At 48.7% G+C, this 26,533-nt stretch overlaps 1 protein-coding gene across 3 annotated transcripts in view; it reads right to left on the bottom strand.

Annotated features, from left to right (window-relative positions):
• Pkc53E (Protein C kinase 53E) overlaps positions 1 to 17,809 on the bottom strand; it is a 201,647-nt gene extending 183,838 nt beyond the window's left edge. For all 3 annotated transcript variants that reach the window (XM_050174285.3, XM_050174284.3, XM_055068175.2), the window contains exon 1: positions 17,429 to 17,809. In XM_050174285.3, the coding sequence (XP_050030242.1) occupies positions 17,429 to 17,610 (182 nt within the window). In that variant the 5' untranslated portion in view covers positions 17,611 to 17,809. The remainder of the gene's footprint in view (positions 1 to 17,428) is intronic.
• Positions 17,810 to 26,533: the final 8,724 nt, after the last annotated feature.

Raw genomic sequence — 26,533 nt, 5'->3', positions numbered from 1 at the left:
TCTGTACGTGCCATTGCGCCCTTATATCGCGTATACCATTACGTATAGCGCCCTTATCAGCACGACAGCCTTCATTATATATTCCGGAAGTCCTGAATGCCCAACGAGACGAAATGTCCGGTATTGAACATCCCGTCTCGCTGTACCCTCAGGCCCGCAAGCGCTGTTGTAATCGTACCGCTGGCACGAGTAGTTGGGGTGTCGGTGCTGACGCCCGTTATTGCCAATGGGTCGCAAGCCCCAAGGGTAGCGTTGGCCTGGCGGCCTGGGGCACTGGAAGCATCCGAAGGTCCCGGCAAAGCATGAGAAGACTGGTAACAGAACAACTTGTTTATTCTAACATAGCAAAAGAGCGGCCGGTCAGGTCGACCGAAGTGGAGAGACGGGAGAGCACGTAACTCAACAGTACAAATCGGAGCCTCTCTCCTGGCGTCCGGGGGCAGCTGCTCTTATACCCTCGGCGTCGCGGTCCAAAAGAGAAGGTCACGGGATGAAGGTCACGGGATGAAGGTCACGGGACGGCGGAGCATGACCCCACGACGGCGCGAACTGTCGGGCCGAGAGACCTGCTGAACCGAGTGTAGTGACGCATCGCCAACCCTCACACACGACGGCGCGAACGGTTGAGCCGAGAGACCCCCAGGCTCCTCATTCGGGGAACTCCGCTCCCCGGCTGCCGCGCTTTGACAAGCGAGGGCACACACACACACACGCACACACGAAGACACGTGGCACTGAAACACGCCTGGACACGCTTGGCGGGTAGGCGTTGCGGCGGCGTCGAACAGGCCAAAATGTCCGCCGTTTTGAACAAAGCCCCGGCGTCCGTTGCATCCGCGCCGGCATTACCGCGCGTTGTAGGCGAAACGTAACAGACCGCCCCGCCGGGGGAAGGAGATCCCGATGGTCAGGGGACTGCATCCGCTGTCCGGAGGGATGTCGCTCGATGATGCTCATAACCGAAGTCGGGCGTCCTTTGGCGTTTCCTGAGCGCAGCGCACAGAGAAGCCCTCGTTCTCACGTTCAGGTGCACACAGGACACTGCAAAGTGACTTCGGGAGAGTTGACATTTTTGTTCTCGTTTCCGGCAAGCGTTAGAACTACGCCGAAAGTCAACCGCTCAGTCAGCAAGCACGGCACAACCCTCACTAAGCCCTGCCAGGCTCTTTCCCCTTTTATACTGCTGCCTAGTTCCTTACAGTAGTTTAGCAGCACTCAGAACGCGTCCACAAATCGGAAAATTGCACTAGAAAGCACATCATCACTTTGAAACACTACACAAAAGCAATAAGTTAAAAAAAATCCTGCCTCAGGAAGAAAAACATCAGTAACAAGCAATTTTGAGGCTGATTCCCACGTTAGGGGCTTCGACTTAAGCCATCGGCGTTACCGTTGAGACTCCCCTTTTTGTAACGCACCTCAAAGGAATATTGTTGCAAAGCGAGGCTCCAGCGCAGGAGGCGGCCATTTTTGGGAGAGATGGTCTGCAGCCATTGGAGAGGGCAGTGATCCGTTTCAATGATAAACCTCGAGCCAGCTAGGTAACATGACAATTTCTGAACGGCCCACACGATACACGCACACTCTTTCTCGGTGGCGCTGTACGCCTGCTCACGACTCGTCAGCTTACGACTAGCATACAGGACGGGGTGTTCTACTTCTCCATTTTCCCGTTGGCACAGTACAACGCCCATGCCTCGCTCACTAGCATCACACTGAACAACGAACCCTTTTGTGTAGTCGGGCGATCGTAGCACAGGCTGGCTTGTTAGGGCGCTCTTTAGGGCGCTAAAAGCTCTTTCCTTCGTCTCATCCCAGACGACTGTTTGCGGCTCTGTCTTTCTTAGAGCATCCGTCAAGGGAGCCGCGATATCAGAGTACCTGGGGATGTACCTCTGATAGTAGCCGGCGACACCTAAGAACGACCGAATATCGGTCTTCGTGCGCGGTTGCGGGAAGTCTCGCACAGCGGCCACCTTTATTTCAGAGGGGCGGCGTCGACCCCGACCAATCACGTGTCCGAGGTAGACAACCTCGGCCTGTGCTAACTGGCACTTGGGAGCCTTGACTGTCAAGCCCGCATCGCGCAGGCGGGTTAGCACTGCCCGCAAGTGCGCCATATGCTCAGGCCAGGATGCGGAGAATATCGCTACGTCGTCTAGATACGGTAAAGCGAATTCTTGCTGTCCCCGCAACACTTTATCCATGAGGCTTGAAAAGCAGTATGGCGCGTTCTTCAAACCAAAACTCAAAACTTTAGGACGGAATGTCCCCATTGGTGAAATGAACGCCGCATACCTACTAGCCTCTTCTGTAAGTGGAACCTGCCAATAACCCCTGACAAGATCTAGGGTGGAAATAAACTGAGCGCTACTCACTCTCTCAAGGCGCTCCTCGATGTTAGGGATCGGATAAATTTGATCCTTAGTGATGGAATTAAGCCTGCGGTAGTCGACGCAAGGACGAGGTTCCTTGCCCGGTACCTCAACTAAAATCAAAGGGGAGGTATAATCACTCTCACCCGCTTCAATAACACCGAGCTGTAGCATTTTCTTTACCTCAGCCTCCATAATATCGCTCTGGCGGGGTGACACCCGGTACGCCTTGGATCGTACTGGCTCTGGGGAGGTAAGTTCTATGTCATGAGTAAGGACAGAAGTCCTACCAGGCCTCTCAGAGAACAGACCTTGAAACTCTTGTAAGAGCTGGTGTAGTTCGGTTTTCTGCTCAAGCGACAGCGATGCTTTACTTATTAAGTCACTAATGACTTGATCGGTGTCTTTCCTGTTCGTCACTGAGCCTAGTCCCGGAAGCTCGACCGGAAGCTCTTCTAACTTTCCCGCATCGGGAATTTCCTCTCCAGTATCTGGTGCCTTTAACGCTACAGGCTAAATTTTATCCCGTTCGGGCGTGCCCTGAATACTAGCTTGCTGCGCCTCTGACCCTTTCTCATCGTTCAACAACGTCGGCCCCGCAACTACCGCCTTTGCAGCGAGCTCCCGAACCTTCGATCTGGTTAAGGCCTGAACGCTAGCCTCACCAAACAAAAGCCCCTTCTCGCGCAGGAGGTAATCGGACCTGTTCGAAAATAGGTACGGGTACTGGGGGGGCAGCATAGATGACACTGCGGCCTCCGTCTCAAGTGCTCCGAAAGGTCCTTCAATAAGCACTTTTGCTACCGGCAGACACACGCTATGAGCTTCCACTGCTTGCTTGATCCATGCGCACTCGCCCGTGAACATATCGGGTTCTACGTAAGAGGGGTGAACTACATCCATTGTAGCTGCGGAATCGCGAAGCACTCGGCACTCTTTCCCGTTCACGAGGAGGTCTCGCATGTAAGGCTCGAGAAGCTTCATGTTCTCGTCAGTGCTGCCTAATGAAAAAAACACGACTTTTGGTTTTGTTTCTGGGCACTGCGCCGAAAAGTGACCCGGCTTCTGGCACGTATAACACAGGCGCGCTTGCCTCGCCTCGAACCGCTTTCTGCGTTCGGCTTCGGCTGCCGCCGTCTCCTTACGTTCGGTCGGACTGCTTTCACTCGCATCCGCACTACGTGTATCCCCCTTTGCTCTCATGGGTGTGAACTTCGGCCTCTCAAACTTGGAGCCAAATTCACCCTTTTGACCGTCCTTAGCTCCGCGAGCCCGACGCGTCACAAACTCCTCGGCTAGCTCAGCGGCTCGAGCCACCGTACTAACGTCTGGCCTATCCAAGACCCAGTACCGCACGTTCTCAGGTAACCGACTATAAAACCGTTCTAGCCCGAAACACTGCAGAACTTTCTCGTGGTCACCAAACGCTTTCTCTTCTTTGAGCCACTCCTGCATGTTTGACATAAGCCTGTACGCAAACTCTGTATATGACTCACTTTTGCCTTTCTCATTTTCCCGAAACTTCCGACGGAACGCCTCCGCTGACAGCCGGTACTTTTTTAGCAGACTCGATTTCACTTTGTCGAAATCCTCTGCCTCCTCTCTCTCCAAGCGAGCGACTACGTCGGCCGCCTCGCCGGGTAGCAAAGTGAGCAAGCGCTGTGGCCACGTTTCCCGAGAGAACCCCTGCTTCTCGCACGTTCGCTCAAAGTTAACCAGGAACAAACCAATGTCCTCTCCAAGCTTAAACGGCCGCATCAGGTCAGTCATTTTGAACAATACTCGTTCTCCTGCACCGTGTGCCTGACTTCCATTACGAGCGCGTTCCATCTCTAACTCGAGACGCTTCATTTCCAACGCGTGTTGACGGTCGCGCTCTTCTTTTTCTTTCTCTTTTTGTTCTTTAAGTTCGCGCTCCTGTCTTTTTGCCCGCTCCTCAATGGTCTCAAGGCAATCCGACAGCTCGTCATCCTCAGCTTCTAACTCAAGAATAGCCCTTAGCAGTTCTGGTTTTCTGAGTTTGTCTGAGACATCCAGACCCAACTCTCTTGCAAGCTCCAGCAATATCGGTTTGCGCAACGACTTCAAATCCATGGCTGCTCTGAATGCTGCTTTCTCTACTGCCTACTATTGTCTTGCCGCAAACTAACCCGGCAGCAACGACAACCACAATTACCAGCTCTGTTTCTGACACTAACAAAAGCCTGGCAAAACTCAGAAGAAGAAAGTCCCGCACTCACCAAACCTTGCAGCCAAGACTTCAGCGCAGTCGTTCCGCTGCAGGCAACCAGTCATCACACAGGGCTCGTTGCGCTGCTCCCGGATGGTCGTTGTGCTGCTCAGCATACAGTCAACCGCATCTCTTCGCTGCTGGCCTCCGTTGTCGCGATCTCACCGCTGGCAACCAGATGTTGTAATCGTACCGCTGGCACGAGTTGTTGGGGTCTCGGTGCTGACGCCCGTTATTGCCAATGGGTCGCAAGCCCCAAGGGTAGCGTTGGCCTGGCGGCCTGGGGCACTGGAAGCATCCGAAGGTCCCGGCAAAGCATGAGAAGACTGGTAACAGAACAACTTGTTTATTCTAACATAGCAAAAGAGCGGCCGGTCAGGTCGACCGAAGTGGAGAGACGGGAGAGCACGTAACTCAACAGTACAAATCGGAGCCTCTCTCCTGGCGTCCGGGGGCAGCTGCTCTTATACCCTCGGCGTCGCGGTCCAAAAGAGAAGGTCACGGGATGAAGGTCACGGGATGAAGGTCACGGGACGGCGGAGCATGACCCCACGACGGCGCGAACTGTCGGGCCGAGAGACCTGCTGAACCGAGTGTAGTGACGCATCGCCAACCCTCACACACGACGGCGCGAACGGTTGAGCCGAGAGACCCCCAGGCTCCTCATTCGGGGAACTCCGCTCCCCGGCTGCCGCGCTTTGACAAGCGAGGGCACACACACACACACGCACACACGAAGACACGTGGCACTGAAACACGCCTGGACACGCTTGGCGGGTAGGCGTTGCGGCGGCGTCGAACAGGCCAAAATGTCCGCCGTTTTGAACAAAGCCCCGGCGTCCGTTGCATCCGCGCCGGCATTACCGCGCGTTGTAGGCGAAACGTAACAGCGCTTATTATGGCTATGTTTCTATCTTAATTATATCTGCTCGAACTATAGTTCTCCCAAAGAGTGCGCAAGAATGTTTTTTTTTCTTGGCTTTGGTCAGTTTCCTAAAGCGCTAATTATTAGTTGTTTCTTTTACCGCTATGTTACGTGCGCACTTTATTTTATTTTTAGTCGTGCGACATCGCCTCCCTTGCTGAACGTCTTTATTGAGGCCTGCAAGCTATTCATAAATATAAATAATAATTAACACAAGAACAGTTCCACCTGATGAGCTAATTGGTACACAATTTCTGCACAGTCTACAGCGTAACATTACAGACAGGGCAGAGGAGAAGCTTCGGTCGGGCTAATTTCTTCAATGCCCGGGAACGTAATGTACTCCTTCCTATTAAATCCTTGCAGTGCACAGGAGGCTAGGGCTCATGCCAGGCGAACGATAACTACAGCCGGCTGCGCGTTCAAGAAGACAGATGGCGGTTCGCACACTGCACGTTACTAAACCTTCGACGACTCCTTACGTAGGCCCCGCGTCCCGCACGGAGCGAGATCTGAGGCGAAGAATAGCGGAGCCCCTGGCGTTTTCTTTCTTTTTTGTGTCCTCACAAGAAACCAAGTCGCGTCGTGGCAGCATTTGCGAACTAACACTTCCCCGCATCTCGAACTACTCCGCACCACACATAACCCGCACTGTGGCCCCGCATAGCGTAATTACGCGGATCTAAGCCGACCCCGATTCTAAGACAACACCCTAAAATCGAAAATCCAGTAGGGAAAAAAAAATATTTGGCCGATGTAAACCTACAAAAAAGAAAGTACTATAGCCTTCCTAAAGCCTAAAACTATCAATTCGAATCTGCGGCAGATTATGGCGCATGCAACCGCTCACTCATCATCGTCATCGACGTCGAGGTCAACGGATACCTCAGCGCTCTGCGCACCCTCCCAAATGCGTTGTCTTCTGCGCCGGCCGGTGCGTTGGGAAATACAAAGCCTCCGAAACCCGCGCCCGAGGACGGCGGCCGGGATACGTCCTTCCATGCGGTCGTAATCCAGTGACGCGCGGTTGATCCGACCAGGCGGCCAAACGGACCGAATCTTCGAATCTAATCCACCCTTATCTAGGCATCCTGTGTTTTTTTTTTTTTTTTGTAAGAAAAGAGAAGGAAGTGTCGGCTTAGAACCGAACAAATACGGGTATACGTCTCGACTGCGACGAAACCGCGCCACCCTGTACCGCGCCACGTGGTGCGTGCCAACGCTCCACAACCGTCATCCGCAACGCCCACCCCCCCACGCTATGGCACAGCGGGAGGCCTTGCTTGTCCGACGTGCACTCGCGGAGCCAGCTCGACCCGGTCCGGAAAGCGCCCCGGGCGGCCCTGGCTCGTGCGGTCCTGGACCGAGAAATCCACTTACGTGCAGAGCCCCCTGCGGGTCTCTCTCTGTGGCTGATACGCAATAAATGTTTTGGCTCACTCTCTCTCTTTTGTGTTGACACGACCGCAAGCCTTCCTTTATATATATATATATAACTAACAAATTTCGAGCGAAAAGTTTCGGAAAACAAGTTTTTCGACCTATGTTTTCGCAAACTATAGACCTCGCACTTTGTTTTACAGACCTGGAACTTGCCTGGACAAACTGGTTATAACATTACCATGAGATCTTGCAGTACGAAAAGAAAGCTTGCCTGAAGTAAGTAATGCAAGAGTCGTTACAACATTTATTTTGGCCCCCATATATACATATATACACATACACAGACGATTAGACTATGCTGAGTATTTACCTATAGAACCTTCCTTTGACACAGTGTTTTACAGGTCTTTTAAATACGTAAAATGGCCTTTCATTATTATGTATTTAATTATTAAGTATTATAGCTTTTTATAGACGCGCGAGTGTTCCCTTTCACCTGCAAAATGTGAAACGCCTGTTATTTGTATGTTGTTTCTGTATCGCAGTTATCTTACACTGGGCATACATTTCGACTCGGCATGTCTTTTTGAATAGATGAAAGAAAAATCGCAAATCTGTCTTTTCAGGTATTCCTATTAAGATTGTAGGCTACAGTGAGGTTAATGTGACCTGGCCAATTGTTTACCTTACACCACTTTGGGTAAGGGAAGAAGGAGCGAATGAGAGAGAGAAAGAGATGGTGAACAGGAAAGAGTTCAGTGTTGTTGCAGTCGCAGAGAATATCGAGCCCGTTTGGTGCATTACAGAATTAGCTATACATTAAAGGGAGCATAAGACATGAGTGCTGAGTTCATATATGAATTAGTAAACTAAATATGTTTCCTCGTGCGGAAAGCTTTAAGTCAGAAAAGGCGCAGAAGTGAAACGCGCATGGCAACGCCATCCCGAAGACCACGCGCACTATATATACCTGTCCGCGACGTCACAGATTTTGACAGCGTCTGATTAGCGTAGCAGTACAAAAAAACTCAATTTACAGCAAACAGACGTTCATTCGCACAGAAAGGACCCTGTAAGCACGCGAAGAGCGTGGAATCCGGGGCGTAAAGCTGACGTTCTAGGGCAGCGCGGTTTGCGCGCGAAATTTATCCACGAGAAGTCCGGCCTCCTTGCGCGCGCACGTAGTCGACAGTTCGCTGCCAAATTAATGAAAACAGTCTCGAAAAAAAAAAAGAAGAAAAATGCTACACGATATTAGAGTAATTTGGCGCGCCTATTCAGTGTCACTCTAACGACGCCGAAGGAGGATCACCACCAATTTGTTTTCGCTATCGCCTGCCGCCAGATTCTACGCTGCGATTCACCGGCGCACAGATAACCCAAGACTGTAAAACGCACGATAGTACGACGTATAAATCACTGCGTTAGTTTCGCGCGCGTCGTCTTCTACAGCCGCCTGTTCGAAATAGTTTCGCCGCGATGAACGCACAACCGCTGCCTTCCCGCGAATGGCAGTAAGTAATGCGCCGCGCATTAAGTTGTCGAGATACAAAGTTGCCTTTATCGATGGGAGCCCAGGTATTTCTTTTCCTCGGCCACTCGCTAATTATCCAATCTGTCACTAACCAGAGACAACGAGGCTCTTCGGGGGGCGAGAACTCCTCAAATTGCCTTTTCTTTTTTTAATTTCTCGCTTTTTTCGTGGAGCGCTGAGCGACACGAACAAGCATTGGTTTGGCTTGCGGGAAGTTTTTTCGTACGTACGCAAAACATTTCTATGCGAGCGGGCCCCTTGACCTTTTTGAGCGCCCGTAGCTTTTTTTTTTTTTTTTCATTTATAGAGACTGGCATGCACGTACTAAACGACGACGTTAGAACTAATTACACGGCTTCACTTGCAGTAACGAATATACACGACTGCCGCAAGAATAATTAATGAAGAGAAACGCAGCAATGTAGCTAGTTCACTGGCGGAACCAGCGAAATGTTCCTGCGTGGAAGACGGGCGCGTGAGCAGGCACGCGTATGCAAAGCAAGTATGCAAAGAAAGCCTCGTCTGTCCCTTCTGTGCGCGCGTTCCGGTCGCGCCCGTCTAGGGCAATCTTTCGACGGCGTGCCCAGGAAGGGCACACTCCAAGTGACACGCGTTAAACAGCGCACACGAAGTCACACACACACATACGTGACACGTCGTGCAGAGACGACTGCCCAATTATTCGGCACACGGAACTCGTAAGGAAATTTCGACGTCGCATCGCGATCGCCTTGGATTTTCTCTTATATCGCAACTCGGTAGGCGTTCTTTTCGGGGAAGTATTAAACATGCCATTTCTATCGGAAGGCAACTCAACTACGGCTGCGACGAAATTTTTTCTTTTTTTTCAACGGATGGCGTGCTCCGACAAGTTTCGCAGTTGAGAGCACGCTGATCCACGACGAAAACTTGCAGCGCGGGAGAAAGAAAAAAAAAAAGAAAACATGACACAGGAAAGGACGAGTGACACCAGCTCGTTAGTCTTCGCCATCCCTGCACGCGCTTCATTGCGCAACGAACCCGGTAGCAACTCCCCTGTAGGGCACGAACCCAGCCTTCGCCTCAAAAGTAACGCAACTCGCACGCGGCTGCAAACACTCTCGCTCAAACGAATGCGCGTCAACGCCTTCGAGTGTCGAGATGTACTACACCGGCAGTCCACTTTGGCCGCCGCCGCCTAAACGCGAGCGACGGCTCTTCCGCCACGCTCGCCTCTCTCTCCCGCGCGAAACATACACCGGGGACGAAGAAAGCAACGGTTCGCGCCACTGCCAAAAAGGCGGGGGGGGGGGGGGGGGGGGGGGAGGCGCAGAAACGGGTCGCACCACTTCCCGAGCACCTGCGGCTACGGCTCGGAGGCTCGTCGCGTTCAGTTGCCGCCGAGCAGACGACGGCGGCGGCACCAGACAGACGGCGACAGAACGCACTCCAGGAGTGTGCAGAGATTTGGGCGGCGCGTTGGAGACGCTTCCAGGTGGCTATGAGGTGTACACGCGATGCGAAGCACTCGAACGCGCCGTCGCCCGTGGCCAGTCACTCGTCCTTGCGACATTGAGACGCATCGATCATCTTCCAATGTCCCCAACGCGTCGCGGCGGTCGCTCAACATCGGGCGAAGCACGCGACTGCCGCGGCGATATGATAATTGACGAGGCCCGACGCCCCGAAGCTGCACTGCAACTGGAACATCGGAGCGCGGGGCTCTGAATCGATTTGCGCTTGCGCTTTCTGGACATTTCGTGCACTCTTTACGCTGGCTCCACTGCTGGTAATCGAACCCGCTACATCCGGTCCAATGTAGCAGAACGCCGTTGACCGCAGCGATACATCAATGTGAAGAAGAAAGAAACGCGCGCGTCTGGAAAGGTAAAAATGTTTCAAAAGCACAAGCCTGTGTGCGGCCAGTTTGTTCTCTCATGCTGACAGAATTAAATTCATGAGGGAAGGAGAAACGACGTACAGACCCGCGACCATGCACAGTCGAGCACCTCCATACAACGACCGCCGCTATAAAGATGATACGATGATTTATTAATTTCATTGGTGCTACGGCCACATATGGCCAAAGAGCGCCAAGCGAAAGATAATGAATGGACCGTCGATGGTAGAACGCGGCAAATGTCAGAGTTGTGAACCAGAATTGTGAATTGCAGACGTGACTTGGCTGTAGACAGGCCTAAAAATAAGTGGCTCTATAAGATGCATAAAATGTAGAGGTATTACAATAATGAAAACGACTAATGGCGTATGATATGAGCATAAACATTATATTATCAAGGGATGATGCACTAAATGTGTGAGCGAGTAGAACTTGTACCTTACCAGTGAGCACTTGAACGCCGGGTGTGGGAGGCCCGTGTATTACAAAAGATGCTATCGCAGCAGCAGCCTTACATAATGAGCTACGTATACCTTGGGCTGATAATATTCAATGTACCGAGATCTGGTAAACACTTTAAATAAACCTAATGTAAAAAAAGAAGTGGTTCAATCCGACAAACATTGCCGGATGGAGGGTAATTTGTCACCTGTATGCCGGGGCAAAGTACTTTCTTTTCGATCTCTTAGCTTCTACTTCACGACACATTAACAAGACGTGAAGGACCGTTAGCGTCTCGCTACGTTTGTCGCAGACAGGAGGCCCATCCCCGGTCAATTGGTACGAGTGAGTGCCACACGTGCGACCTATCCCAAGACGGCAGATATGATAACCTCAGTTTGTCGTCATTTTGTAATTGCTGGCCAGTTTCCTACGTTTGGCTTCATAACGTGAAGTTTATTATGTGTTTCAGTGTACCGCGTAGGTTGCCAATGACCCCTCAGTTTCTTGCGTAGGAAGGGCTTTAAACCTATAACAGGGACAGCTACGGAAGAAGCGGCTACAACGATATGCCACTTATAACGAAGAAATAACTGTCCGGGTTCTACTGTGAGCTGTGCGATGCGCGACCGTTACAACGAAGTGACCTGTACAAAGGACGGTTTCGGAGGCCCCAACCACTTCGTTATAGAGGACCTCGTTCGCCTGTCTGACAATACATAATGTACGACAAATACTAAGTGTCCCAGAAAAGGATCTGGTCCTCTAACCTTGAAATTCTCCGCAGCGGTCACGCCCACTTTTCAACAGCTGCGGCGTTTTATTGCGTTAGAATTACGTGTGTCAAAATGGAATATATACATGCGAAGTGCGGGAGGCCGGTCACGTGGTAGGTGTGTGCGTATATATATATATATATACGATGAGTGTCAAGTGAGCTCTGGAACAACAATTTACAATCTTGTGAACGCGGTTTACATCATGGGTATCCATGGGGCCTCGGAAATGGTGCGATGTCGTGCCAACGTATTTTTCTCGCATTTATAAACTGCTGAATCGCCAGTGATTCTTTTTTGATATCGAGAAGTGGGATTTCGCTGCGCCTCTTATTCAGCGTAATATGAAAGTTGTATAAAAACAAAATAAAATAATATTTAGAACGAGGAGACCTCGAAACCGGAACCGCCGTCACGACGCCTACAGTGACGTCAAAACAGGCATTGTCTGAAAGACGGGACGCTTGTAACGACATTTAAAAAAAAGTGCGCTCAAGTACAACTGTTAACCATTCTTGCGTCACAAGAATTTTTTTCAGCTATAGCGCAACGAAATTTCTTTATGAAGCGCCGTCGACTTCAAAGTCTTTGCGCCATCATATATGGGCTGCTTCTGCAAGACAATACAATTTTTAAAGAAACCGCATGTGACTTGTATGTAGCGTAATTATAGTGCTTGAGCTAGACCACTCGAAGCGGCAGACATTGCTCACTCGAGGAATCTAAGTGCCAAACTGATTTATTAACAAAAGTTCACTAATCAAAACTTTGACCAATTACTTTGCGGCAATTACATTGCGTCACTTGTGGTCGGTGAGTTTTCACGGCCTATCCGTGCACTTGGAACGACTGGTACGGATCGCACGGGTTTTGAGATATGATATGCGCCGCGGAATTTGTGGTACAATTGCCCTGCTGCACCACTTCTTTTTTAACAAACTGCCGTTTTATGTACACAAACACAAAAGCAACTGGAAAGCCAATGTGTTTCGTCACACACTTTGGGAACGAATGTTAAATGTTTAATTATGTGGTTTTACGTGCCAAAACCACGATCTGATCATGAGGCACGTCGTGGTGGACTCCGGAAATTTGGACCACCTGGGCTTCTTTAACATGCATCCAAATCTAAGTACACGGGTGTTTTCACATATCGCCCCCATCGAAATGCGGCCGCCGTGGCCGGGATTCGATCCCGCGACCTCGTGCTCAGCAGCCCAACACCATAGCCACTGAGCAACCATGGTGGGTTTTTGAGAACGAATGTCTCGAATCTGGTGTCGTCCTGAAAATTCGTTTAAAGTATAGTACACGCGCCGCGAACTGGCCTGCTACGATTCGTTAATTACAATATGTGCCGTGAGGTATGGGATTAAAAAGTTCATTAGTGAGTTTCTGGCAATTGGTCTATTATGCATCTGGATTTCTCGTTCAAGTAATGTACGCTTCTTAGAGCAATCCAGCTAAATGACTAGAATTATGATACCTGCTGCAGGTTATTTTTTTAGTCTGTATGGTCTAAAAAAAAAAACGAAACACCCGGTACATTGAACAGTCACTCTCGGCAACGGGGCTCATGTACACTTTCTCCGGCAAAACGTCCCAGCTCACGTCATGACAGACAAGTACAGTGTGACCAGTAGAAGTGATTCGTCCGAGGCCACGCGGTTCGGTACGTCGCGCGCTAATATTGAAACGGAACTTGCGGCGAGATCACAGAGCCCACGGTCACGCTGCTTGGTGCACGAGATCAAAGATCCGAAAAAAATAATGTATGGCCTAAGTTTAACTGACACCCGTAAGCCTCACATACTGGCAAACGTTTACTACCGTTTTCGCTAAGCGGTCAAAGTACGTGTCCCACCAAGGCGAGGAAGCAGCATTAATTGAACCAGCCTCTTCCAGTTCAACGCCCACGACTGTATCCATTGAAAAAAAAAAAGAATGATGAAAACATAATGCGGCACAGAACGCAGCTTAAATTTCTTGGAAAACTGAATGTTAAAAAAATTCAATTCGTTCTTCTTTATGTGCGAATACACCTATCTGGTTATGAGGCGCGCCATACTATTAGCCATACAGTGCGATTGACTTTGATCACCTGGGGTTCTTTGACGTGCGCCTAAATCTAAGTACGCGAGCGTATTTTTTTTTTTTTTTTTTTTTTTCTGTTAGCACTCCCCTCCCCCGACCCCCATCGAAATGAGGGTCGCTGCGGCCGGGATCAAATATGAGACCTCGAGCTCAACAACGCAACGCAACAGACAATGGGCTAGCGCGGCGCCAAACATTGAATGTGGAGTTCACGTGTTTTACGTACCGCTAGATTATGGAATTCATTATTACAAACATTACATTATTCTTTTTATGTCGTTAATTAGCTATTACCAAACAGATTCTGATAGATTATTATCGTCGCAACCGACAATCTCGCACGTTACGCTGAAACGAAGGCAGTCCAGAGAAGCACAGCAGCCGAGGTGGCGCGCTTTTTCATTGAGCATCTTGTGTTGCGACACGGCGCACCGACCGTCGTAATAACAGAGCGAGGAACCGCATTCACGGCGGCACTTTTAGATCACGTCTTGCTGCTAAGTGGGACGGCTCATCGGAAGTCAACCGCCTACCATCCACTAACCAACGGATTAACAGAACGCCTAAACAAAACAATTGAAGACATGCTCTCCATGTACGTGGATGTTGATCATAAAAATTGGGACGACATCCTACCTTACATCACCTTTGCGTATAACACGGCGAAACAAGAGACGACGCGCATGACTCCGTTCACCCTCGTTCACGGACGGGATGTACGAACGATGTCAACCACAATAACCCTGAAGTACGTATTCCACAGGCTGATGAATTCTAAAAGGATGTATGGTACAATAAACCAGATTACAATTCAAGTATCTGCATTTCAAGAAAATGGTTACCTTACACACAAAGATATATCACTTTCCATACGGGAAATACAACTTAAGAAAGCCATGAAATTACGAAAATTTCGTTTTTATTAGATCCTGGAGCGCACGTACGAAACTGCGCGAGTGTGTTAACTATCGACTGGAACATGATGTTTATGTTCCAGAATTTCAACATTATTACCCTTTTCTACAACGTTAAATAAAAGCCAAATACTATCCGCAGAACAGAATTTGCTAAACTGCGAAAGTACACGTCCGTTATAATATGACACACAAGAATAAGCTTGAACTTTTTTGCCCTAGTTCTTGAGATCCTTATCTGGCAGTGGTTATACCGAAAAGTACAAATTGCATGCAATGAAGTCGTTCTTCACGAAGCCTTCTTGCCCTTTAATGAACAGAATACCAAGTTCACAAGTTCTTCACATTTTCCCAAGTAAAAAGCTGCAAGGCTACAACAATGCACATGGCAATAAGTGAGAGAACCTTTAACAAAGTGGCAGGTTTCCTTTGCCTCTCAGAAACAGAATGCCTAGTGTTTAATCCCTCTTCTTAACAGAAAGATACAAAAAATAGTGACAATAGAATATATTGTTCGCCTAGCGCAATCCATTTACCAAACGTGACAAGAATTCTACTCAGAACTCCATAGTATTTTTTTTTTAATTCAAGCAGCCCAGAAGTGAAAACTCAAGAAAATTGATTTGTATACAATGGCCCACTGACCATTACTGATATACAATACAACAAAAAATGTATCAACGAGCACTTTAGAAGATGCTCACCCTTTCATTTTCTTAGAGGGGTGCACCTCATTTCTATTCACTTTTGTTAGAGAAGGAAAAGACAATTTGGTGAAAGCAATGATTGCATTACTCCCGCTGAAAACCATTGCTAATACTGTTTTCCACTACAACTGCCCCAACACGAGCGCATGGCATGACGAGCGATTATGGGTCAAACATGTAAACGATGAACACTAAATATTCGTAGTAGATCACACATTATAAAGAACCGCTTTATTCTCACCAAGCTATGACGACGAAGGCACGACACGCGCTGATGATATGTACAGGTGATAAAGGTTTACGCCCGCGATGATATGCATAGATAAGGAAGATGAGAGTCAGTCACCTACTGCGCTCACGTCTCGCAGTTTGCTGGTTCCGAGATAGTGTGGCACAGGAGCATGCGCGGCATTTGTTTTCTTCCACAGGAATATTTTTAGGATATCTTATCTTGCTTTCCTGCCATCGGAGCGTATGTGTGAGCCCGAAATACTTCTCTATGAAGGATTTGCGTTTGCACAAGCTTCAGTCAGTCTCGCACAACTTAACTCTCTACATAGAACTGTCGTTCTGAAACTAATACGTTCTGCCGTACATATTTATGAGTAGTTAGTATCGCATCTGCTCGAACAGATGTACAAACTACAATCCATACGGCAGTTCAATTTTGGAGATAATTAAAAAGGTAACACCTCCCGATAATATCCAAATGCTATCCAAACTTGTCTATTGAACAGCGGAAGTCAAATTCTCTCAAGCGTCTCTTCTGAGCTACAAACGAACGCAGATTCCAGATGTAGACTCGCTGACATTATCCTCTCCCTGATAACGAAATCTGCCTCATCTCAAGTAATGCCACGGCCTGTGTTCTGAATGTTCTCAACGATGGCCTGTCACGCTATGCAACATCGTTTTAGTGTTGTGCATTCGAAAAAGTGCGCCCTTCATAACGTAACAGCTAACCCTCAAAATGTCATGAAGACCAAAATTATTTAAATTTCTTCTAACTGAACACGATGTCCAACTATGCAGTCGTAATGACTAATGGCCCACTCTGTAGCTAGACACCTGTGGTGCCTGCGCATTTTCCTAAAGTGTCAACGTGCTGTAGTTTTCGGACGGCGGTGCGCTGAAGGGTTCGAAATGTGCACACCGGCCGGGTACACTTTGCTATTTAAAGGAACCGCCCTCATTTAACGGAAGAGAAAAAGAACTGATGTATCTGCGCAGTCATCGTAAGGGGTTCTGCACTTTCGGCCGAGACAGATGTCTGCACGGCACGCCAGTTGGGAGACCGCCAGGTGCCACCCACTGCCAGCAAAGTTCACGCCACGACTAACCAAAAAAAAAGCGCGCAATAATAAAAATGCTGCACAGAGATCCGCAACTCCGAACAAACTGCCTCAAGAAGCCACGAAGTAAACCATGAGCGACGGCATGACTTCGTGAGAAATTCCTTTCGCGAAGCACTCGCTAATCGAGCAAGTTGCGCCCGACCCAGTTTCTGTGCGTGCCATCCTACGGCACCCCAAAACGCCGGCTCAAAAACGAAAACAAATCGTTGTCGAGGCGCGTAAAAAATGGCAGCAGGGGTGCGTTACGCGCGTCGAAATTACCGGTTCCACAAAATGACAAGTGGGGGAAACGGCAGCCGCTCGGCTCGCAGGTTTCGCACCGCGCGCGGATGGGCGTTCCCCACTCTCGCAGACGGCTTTCAAATCAGCGCACACGACGAAAGGAGCCAGCGTGCGAGCTCGCTCGGTGGGCGCGCGCGGCAGAATCGAGCGAAATCATCGGGCACGTTGGATCCCCTCTGCGCAAGCCGAAGGAGAAGCGCATCCAAGCCTTCGAATTAGCGACGAGACTCGGCAGCTCACGCCGCGTGCGGCTGGCACGCAAGCGGCGTGTTTTCCTCGTGCGCGCTGTCAAAGCAGCGGAGGACGGGACCGCCTGCTCCGGATAGAGAAGGGGGCGCCCGAGGCCAAGGACTCGGCGAAATGTCTCGTTGCACCGCTCCCGCGAGTGTTTTTCACGGGCTTTCCGCGAGGCCCGGAAAGGGTACGCAGAGAGGACCGCCCGTGGTTCGGGTGGCGCGCTATCCCAACCGCTGCTGCAGTGGAAGCAGCGCGCGCGAGGTGAAAGAAAGGAAAGGGTTGCGGATTCGGCTCACCAGATGAAATCCTTGCAGTGCGAGCAGAAGGTGGGCTGCTTGAAGAAGCGCGGTATGAACTTGTGGTCCTTCACTTCGAAGACGTTCTTCTTCTTGAGAGCGCCTTTGCGCGCTCGTAGCCGGAATCCCGAAGTGAACTGCTCGGACAGCTGCTCCTCGCCGCCGCCTCCGTCGTCTCCCATGGCCGATGTTGATCGGGGGCCGACCTTGCCGCTGCTTGCGCCGAGCTGGCTGGCTAGGGAGACGCCACACGCACACAAAACACACACACACACGCACGCACGGCGAAGGCACGCACACCCAACGGATGCGCCGACGACGGCGAGCACGGCAAGACGCACCGACCGGCCTGCTCTACTGCTGCTGCGGCGGCTGCTTGCGCGCCGGCGACGCAGGCGCACTGCTGCACAGGCGCGCCAAGCGCTCGCAGCGGGCGACGAGCGCAGTAGCTCCCGCCGCGCCGCCACCACCTCCTGCGGCGCGCTTCTCCGCTCGCTTCTTTTCTGTGCGCCTGTTGCTGCACGCTCCAAGCAAGACGCGAACTGCGGCAAGCGCCCTGCGATTCGAGAAGCCCGCAGCAACGCAACAACTACGTCGAAGAAGAAGAGCCGGCAGTTAGCGCGGCGGCACCGCAAGTGGTGCATTATATACTTCCCCCCTTCTCCGGGGCTTGCACGCGTTCACATCGAGCGGACTGGCCGGCGCTTGGCGTTGTTTTCTGTTTGTCTTTCTCGCGAGAGAAATCGACCGCGCTCAGCGGTTCACTTTCGGTTCCGCTGTTGAAGGAACCCCGCTGATATTTCGCAGGTGCGGTCCGTATATTTCCAGTTATTGCGCGTCTGTTGTGGGAGACCACATCGAACGAGTCTCGCTGGTGCGGCTATATTGCCTTTGCTGCGGAAACAGTAGGCCCGCTCGCCCGTCTACACTGCAGTTGGTATGAAGAGATACTCCGCTGTTCGCCGTAAGAAATAAATAGCGGTTTGGTGTCGTCTTCTTGTTTCCAGGCGGTAATATACCTGCTCCCTGCACGCACAGCATAGGATAACACCTATATCCCGGGCACTCGGAAACCAGTCTCCGCAGGCGGATCTTTTCCTTCTCGCAAGTGATGTTCAGTTTATTCTTTTATTCTTTTTATATTTAGATACCACATTGCAGGTTAAAGTTCCTTCGTTGGCGCCACTTTCCTGCCCGTAAGTTACGCGCACAGAAAAAAAGAAAAGAAAACAGTGTGCTCGAATAAAATAATCGCACCGCGAGAATGACATAAATTGCCATCTTTGATTTGGCTGCACTTCCTGCACTATAGTTGAGGGAATGCATCACTTTTGTCCTCCATTTCACAGTGCAGCGCGTACGTGCCACGTGAACTGCGCACTTTGGTTTCACTTCGTGCAAGGCAAGTTCTCCACGAGTTCACTGTTCTCCTGTGCGCTCGCCTCTCCTGGGAAACGCAGACATCGTGCAAGCTCTCGGTAGCAGACGACACGGCGCAGTGCTACTTTAATAATGGCGCTGCGGACGTGAATACCTCCCGCTTTTTGTTGTAACAGTTCCTGTAGTTGGCATAAGAGTGCAGAATACATGTTCGATGGCTGAATGGTAGTGAGAGCAGTTTAGTTAGGTCATGTGACGTGTTAAATTGCCTTCCGTCGTTGAATGGCTTGCAATGCGTTCTCTGGCGAAAAAGCAGCAACTAGGCCCGCAACTCCGTTCTCAGGACGTAGTATGCACTATCACGATAGCCATTATAATGATAACGAAAAGAAAAATACCTTCCCTTTCGCTACATGCAAATTCGATGAAATGGTTCTCAACAGGCCTGCACTAAGGCGATGAGAGGTGCTGCCAGATTGCAGAAGTATACACGCACGTGAGAAAAACCTCGAGCACAGCGTAGTTGAAAGCAAAGCATATCTCGAACCGCGAGGAACCGCACCAACTCAAATAACACCTGTAGAGCGGTTTAGGGACAGCAGCAAACGCTATAACGATCCCACGCAGCACGCTGTTACATAGTACACTGTAACGCTGTGGCGCGTCTCAAGGATTGAACTTTTCTGTTCCTTTCTGAAATAAACGTGCAGCGCTTGTGCAGGCACTGCACTTGAGCGTTCTCGACTGGCACTGCACTCGCACTGTACTGGAGTGAAACTAGTGCGGAAAGTGTAGCCAAATCGAAGAGACCTAATATTATATGCCTTAATAAACAGGTTGACATTGTTCGTCGGCGAATAAATTTTGCAAAATAAGCGAAGCGTATTTTCCTCTTCGTGTCGGCAGTCGTGCACTCGGCAACAATAGTTCTGACACACGCTGAATGTTTATGCAGTCAGGTACACTTATTTTTTTCAAGTGATTCGATGACCTTTGCAATTTATTTTCATGTTCATATCTTTCTTTAGCATTCAAATCGCAAACATTAGAGCGCCTACTAGAATCTCAAGAATATAAAGAAGCTATATAAGTTCTGACATCTAAATATGTGCTAAACGAAGTTCGCTTCTTGGCGTGACGCGATGTTTCGCGCTTCTGTTATTTGAGAACGGCACACAACGCAAGAATTATGCTAGCAGGAGGTGCAATATTCGATGCTACGCTCACATAAGCGCTTCCGCTGTCACAGCCAGTCGACGTACAGTGAAAACGACGTTCCCAGAAGTAATCGACTCACAATGCGCTCTGTTGGTTTCTATGCTACAGATGCAAATGAGGGAGAATGCAAAATAGGGCGGCACGCTTTGCGCTCGCCAATGACATGTAAATTTCAACGCTTCAGCGCCTGAACAACACGTTGGTTTAGAAACGTTTCTGAAATGTTAAAAGTCGCGTACCTAAAAAGTTCTGCGCATAAGGTATTCCGTTAGTCGAAAAAAATATCACGAGAAGTAGCTGTTGGCACCCCCGAATAAAGCCGGTGTTTGATCGATGATTATCGCCAATGGTGAATTGCATATGAGACTACCTAAAAGTTCTAATTATTGCCGGCTAAGACCCGTAGCAGTAGCGCACCTAATAAATCGAGTTCTATTCCCCAAACAAGCTTTAACTAACTTACTTTTGCCTAGCTGCCTTCTTATCAACAGAACGAAAGAAGTAGCTCGCATACGGCAAGCACGGAATTTAGAGCGGTCGATTCTTTATGCTGCATTTCACAAATAGTTACTCAAGTAATATTGCGCAAAAAAAAAAAAGACGTCACGGACGTAAGAGAAGAAAACACACCAAACGCTTGTTGTGTCTTCTTCTCTTACGTCCGCGTCGTTTTTTTTTTTTTTTTGCGCAATATTACGTAAGTAATGTATTACCAACTTGCCCGGAATGCTGCTCTCATTAGGTTCACAAATCGTCTGCGGCACTGCAGAAGGTACGAGGCGTACACACGTAATATCCTTGCGCAGTGGAATATAGTTCCGCGAGCGTAACTTTTTGGTTATTGGCGGCATTAGAGAGGTCCTTTATTTTTTTTTATTTTTTTTCTGGTGCGTGACACATTAGAGCGATGCGTGACACATGTTAAGAATTTCGCGCATGCGCGTCGTACACGGTGAATTGTTGCCATGGTGAGCAGACGACAAGGCGCGGATGAACGCATGCCGAGGGGCATTCGGCCTTCCTATTGGCTCAGGAGTCCTGCAGTATCTGCTGCGCAGGAAACGACTTGTGAGATGGAGTTTATAGTCGCGTCCGCCGTGGTACCAGTTTTTTTTAGCCGTTCGTCCTAGAAATGAGCGGCGAAACACTAATGTTGCTAATTTTGAGTTATATGCACGCCGCTGTACCATCGCCGACAGGCGCCGAGTTATTCCGTCGCCTTCTCACACGTGCGGGAGATGGAACACGTTCTCTCCGGGCCTATGAGCAAAGGGAAAAGAAAGGAACCATAAGCTTTCGTGAGGAGCTTCTTAGAGGGACTAGCTTGCATAACTGGCTATGTGTTTACGTTTTGTTTCAGACCTAAAGGGTTATTAGTGGTGTGATAAACGCGCCTTACATGGATTTGTTCACGAATACCCGAGGTAAATAACTCACGTTATAAAAACTGCGAAACCCCCATTTACTTTGACGTTGTGGTTACGTATATCATCCGTATGTTAAGTCGTCTGCGAGTTCATCTTTTCACATATACATTTATGAGGCTAGGTATCTTAGTTTTTATTGAAAGTGTAGAACTATATGCCAGATGGTGTGCTAAAATATATTTATGTGTCATGCTTCTAAGCTGAAATAGAATTCAGTTGACAGCAGCACCTGGCAGCCTGCGTCATCTCTCATCTGTATCTACGATACGCATATACAAAACCAAATAACTAGAAGTGCTGCTAGTGTCAGCGCCATAGGCGCCGACTACGGATAGCTCCGGGGCCCGAGGCCCCTCTGGAGTATTCCGGAGGGAACGGAGCCTCCCCCTCCCCGGCGATTTCGAAGCCTACCTCCCCTGCCCCCACCCCACCTAAAATTTTATTTTGGCTAATAGCTTGTTGCATTACTGTTGGCGCGGACGTGCACGGCTTTTAATTCATACTTTCGCTTTACTTCTGCAAATCCTGACAATAGAAGGACATGAGCATTAGAAGAAATCGCAGCGGCTGCTTCATCCGTATTTTCTTACTTCAACACTCTTTTAAATTTTCAATGTAAACACCATGCACATATACAATATATTTAAGTATACACAAAGGACAAAGTTTAATATATTTCGAACGAGAAGGAGGTAGCCAATGAAATATTATTTCTAAAGGTATGGATAGCCTTTGCCTAGACAATGAATATTTTGCTGTTCTTCACCTCGCTTCAAATTGCTTTGCGTGCTTTTTCGACCCTGAAAAGGAACCTGCAGACTTCAGTGACCCCTTCGGCATAGTCTTTTATCAACAGCATGTAAAATGTACGCGAATGTTGTGTGTTTCAGTGTTGCTCCTCTTTACAGTAAGAAATGCTAACGACTCATGAAAAAAAAATGCTCTTACAATAATTTACAACACTTATTTGGCATGGAAACATCGTCATTTGCACGCAAAGGTCTTAAATATATAGAGGGTGTCCCAATTAACTATCATGCACCAAGATTTAGAAAAAAAAAAGAGCAATTGCGTTACTCGAACAAAACCCATTGCATATAGCTGCCGGTACAGGGGAGTAGCTGCCAGTAATTACTTCATTACTGAGATCTAAATATGTAATTGTAATGAATTATATAACTCGAGACGTACTATTCTAATTGTCAAAGTGTCAGTGAGGCATATGTAGGCACAGCCAAGGGACATCTAATTGGGGTATCTTCAGCGACGTACTAATTGCGTACTAATTTTTTCCCGAGTGATAAATAAACCCCACGAAATATGAAAAATACCACGTGACGGCGTTCCTACCCGCTTCATAAAGCAGCGGCTCGAACAAGCTTCTTCTGAGTTAGCCAGAACGAAATAAAGAAAAAAATCCTGATCGAGCTAGTTCCTTATCTGCCGCGCCCCGGCTGAAGTAATACGTCGCGTTTGGCTTTAGTTGGAAACAAGCTGTGATAGCTGTTGTCTTAGCGTAGATAAAGTGCACGGATGTTGTTGTTGTTTTTTGTTTGCCACATTATCTATCACCACAAAAGCGAACTGACAACGTCAGTGCAAAGGTTTAAAGGTGCGTTTTGTTTCATCCCAGTCGCCATGTTTTTCTCCAATGAGCAGAAAGAAAACGTGATCTTTGCCTTAAGAGCTGCAAACGTCAACAAGAGGAAGGTCGCAAATATGTATCAGCCATGGAAATGTGGCGGTAAATCAAGCGCATCGACTATCATAAGAAATAATGAAAACCTGAGACAAACCGGCAGCTTCAAGAAACAGCGGCGGAGGACTCCATTTTTGAGTCTCAGCCTATATACACACGGTTGTTCTAGCATTTATGGCCTCAAACCCTCATGCTAGCTTGCGGGACCTGGCCGCCCAGGTACCAATTTTTAAGTCGTCAATTTGGAGGATTCTAAATTAGTCGGCCTTTCACCCGTACTAACTTTACCTTCGGCAATGCTTGGAAAATAGGGACTTGCGGAATCGTCTAGATTTCTCGAATTGGAGTCCTCGGTCATCACAAAGGCCGATGAGTTATTGCCCGGACTTATTGAGCAACACCATGTGCAATTTTTGCACATGCTGTTTCTTGAAGCTGCCGGTTTGTCTCAGCTTTTCATAATTTCTGATGATAATCGATGCGTTTGATTTACCGCCACGCTTGCATGACTGATATTTGCTGAGGTTTCCTCTTGTGGCCATTTGCAGCTCCCAAGGCAGGGATCATGTTTTCCTTCTGCTCATTAGAGAGACATGGCGACTGAGACGAAACAAAACGCACCTTCAAACCTTTCCACTGACTTTGTCAATTCGCTTTTGTGGTGGTAGCCAATTTTTGCAGAAACGGCCAGGTACATTTCCATAATGCACATTATTGGAGTGACTCCAATCTGCACTGGATAAAGCGCACACGGCCCCAGTACCACTGGTCACTGAATGTGTGGTTCGGAATTCACGCCGGTGCTATAACGGTCCCATCTTCTTCGATCACACTCTGAACTGGACTGCGTTACGAGGACGAAATACTTGAAGGAGTGATGGATCAGTTTCTCAGCGAAGTCCCGCTGTCACGCCTTCCACTTTTGTGGTATCAGCAAGATGGAACACCAGCACATAGCAGTAGCCGAGCACGAAACTGGTTGGATGCGACTTTTCATGCGCAATAGATTGGAAGGCACGGGCCTGTAAACTGGCCAGCTAGGCCACCTGACCTCTTTCCACTCGATTTCTTTCTTTGGGACGTTATGTGAAAGATCGTGTTTACAAGATAGAGACGGACGTCAGATGAGCTCACGGCTAGGATAACGGATGTCTGCCGCAGAATTCCAGCGTCGGTCATCGAGAAAGCTACAGAAGATGTGGTAAAGCGGACTCAGTACTGCGTAGCTGCAGAAGGAGACCTATTCGAACACGTTCTCTACGCAGCAGCTGGTGTTCAACGGCGCTTACGAATTACGAACTTACTACATAGTAATGCAAGAGCAAAATGGCAGTCCACTTGGAACAACGAACTAAATAACAAGCTACAATTAATAAAACCAGTTCTAGGAGAATGGAAGTCATGCGTGCACCAGAAGCGTTTCAAGGAAGTCATTATCTGCCGTCTCCGTATAGGTCACACACACATTACACACAACTTTCTGCTGAAGAAAGAAGACAAACCAATTTGCACTTGCGGAGATGAACTTACAGTCAAACACATTTTAATTTCATGCTGTAAACTGGAAAAGCTACGGAAAAAGTGCTTTATCCCCGTTTTATAACCAATGCATCCCTTTTCACCCAGCACTGCTCTTGAGTGATAATGCAATTGTAGATATGTCTAGCGTTTTTAGATTTTTAACAGAAGCTGGTATTCTTAAAAATATGTAAATCATCACGCAGTACTTCACCTCATACACCACAGCCACTTCTCATTTCTGAGAAAAAGGCTCAGGACTTTATTTGATTGGTTAGGAGCCTCGAGATCCTTGCCCTGGCAAGGATGGCCGCTGAGGTTACCTGACCCCCTTTAAAAGTTTTTATCAGTACCCATTGTTACAATCTTTTTCTTACTCCATCATGAGGTAACTCCAACTATTTAAGCACACAACACCACCGACGACTATTTACATTTTTATAAAACTGCACGGAAAATTTTCCTATACCTCGAGCTTGGCGCATAATGGCCTTAGTTGCCTATGTGCCATAAAACACCACACCACACACACACACGCTTACGAATTCATAGATAATAAGGGCACAAGGATGTTTTTAAATGCGCAAGCTTCTCTACCCCTTACCCAACGGAAAAAGCCTCCCGTAAGACGATCGCTTTCAACATAGCACCCGCACCAGCAAGCGAATTCACCTGCGTGCTGCCTCTCGCTTCAGCGCCAATGCATGAAGCGGCGAGAACACAGCGCTCACGGAGCTCTCAGCACATGCCGCACCCTGCTGCTTTCGCAGATCGCTTTCGAGATAGCGACCGCACCGCCGCGCCAGACGTAGCCGCTACCGGAGCACGGTTGATAACAGTTCACAATGGTTCAGTGTTCCTAATAAATGCTGCATATATTTCCTTCACTTCCTACATCTATCTCTCTGGTCGTTTCATCCCATGCCCACATCCGCTACGGGATGTTTATAACACCAGTGAACAGTGCTTCTACTCGCCTCTTCTACGTGATCTCGTGCTGGTCTCACTTAACAGTTCGGTGCTGCAACCGCGTTTCTCCGTTTCACGGTTCTTTCGTGGTCCTTCTCGCAATTATACGAAACACTACCTCGAAACGCCACGTCAGTATTACAAGATGCTTACGCGTCGCGGTATTGAGATAAATCCCAGAGAAGATTCTGCGTCAATTTCTTTTCTTTTATGCACATGTCCCGATTGCCAATCGGGCACATTTAGAAGCGTGACATTTGCTTTCATGAACGCATCGGTTTTGCATTTTTTTTTACATGTGGGTCGCTTCCCGGTTAGCTTATTTTGCTTTTATTTTTTGCCACGAACTGTATTTGTCGCGGGTATACACTCTCACGAAACATAACACCGTCACTTTAATTTGGTTTTGGTTCGAAACAAGTTTCTGGCGCGCAATTTAGGTGCGCGCGCACTCTCTCGATGCCATGCCAGCAAAGTCGGGAAAGCATGGAAAGTTTGAAACGTGCTATGCCTATTACATTGCTTTTCGGCGTTTCTTGCGTCGTCAGAACGGCGCTTCCGTCGCGTTATCAAGGGGCTTTTGTTATCAATGTGATCAGTCGGCCTTGAAATACGGATAGCAAGTGTCACGTAGAGAGGAAGGAATAGCTGCAAAGCCACGAAACCTGCTGTTGGTGCTCCTTCCGTACCATTATCATCACCTTCCGTACCATTTCGGGTTTGCGACAGGCAAAGCAGTTGCTGTCAGTCAGCTTGTTTGAGGGCGCTGCTTTACGATGCGGGTGGGAGCGCAGTGACGTGTTTTTTTTTTTTTTTTTTCATTTTTCGTGGCGTTTCTTTAGCAGTCGGAAAAAAATTGTACGCAATCCGTACGTCGCTGAAAACACCACATTT

The sequence above is a fragment of the Dermacentor andersoni genome, chromosome 8 (genome assembly GCF_023375885.2).
Source record: "Dermacentor andersoni chromosome 8, qqDerAnde1_hic_scaffold, whole genome shotgun sequence".
In the NCBI taxonomy this organism is placed as follows: Eukaryota; Metazoa; Arthropoda; class Arachnida; order Ixodida; family Ixodidae; genus Dermacentor; species Dermacentor andersoni.
The sequence above is the reverse complement of the archived record's forward strand: the minus strand, read 5'-3'. Positions and strand labels throughout refer to the sequence as shown.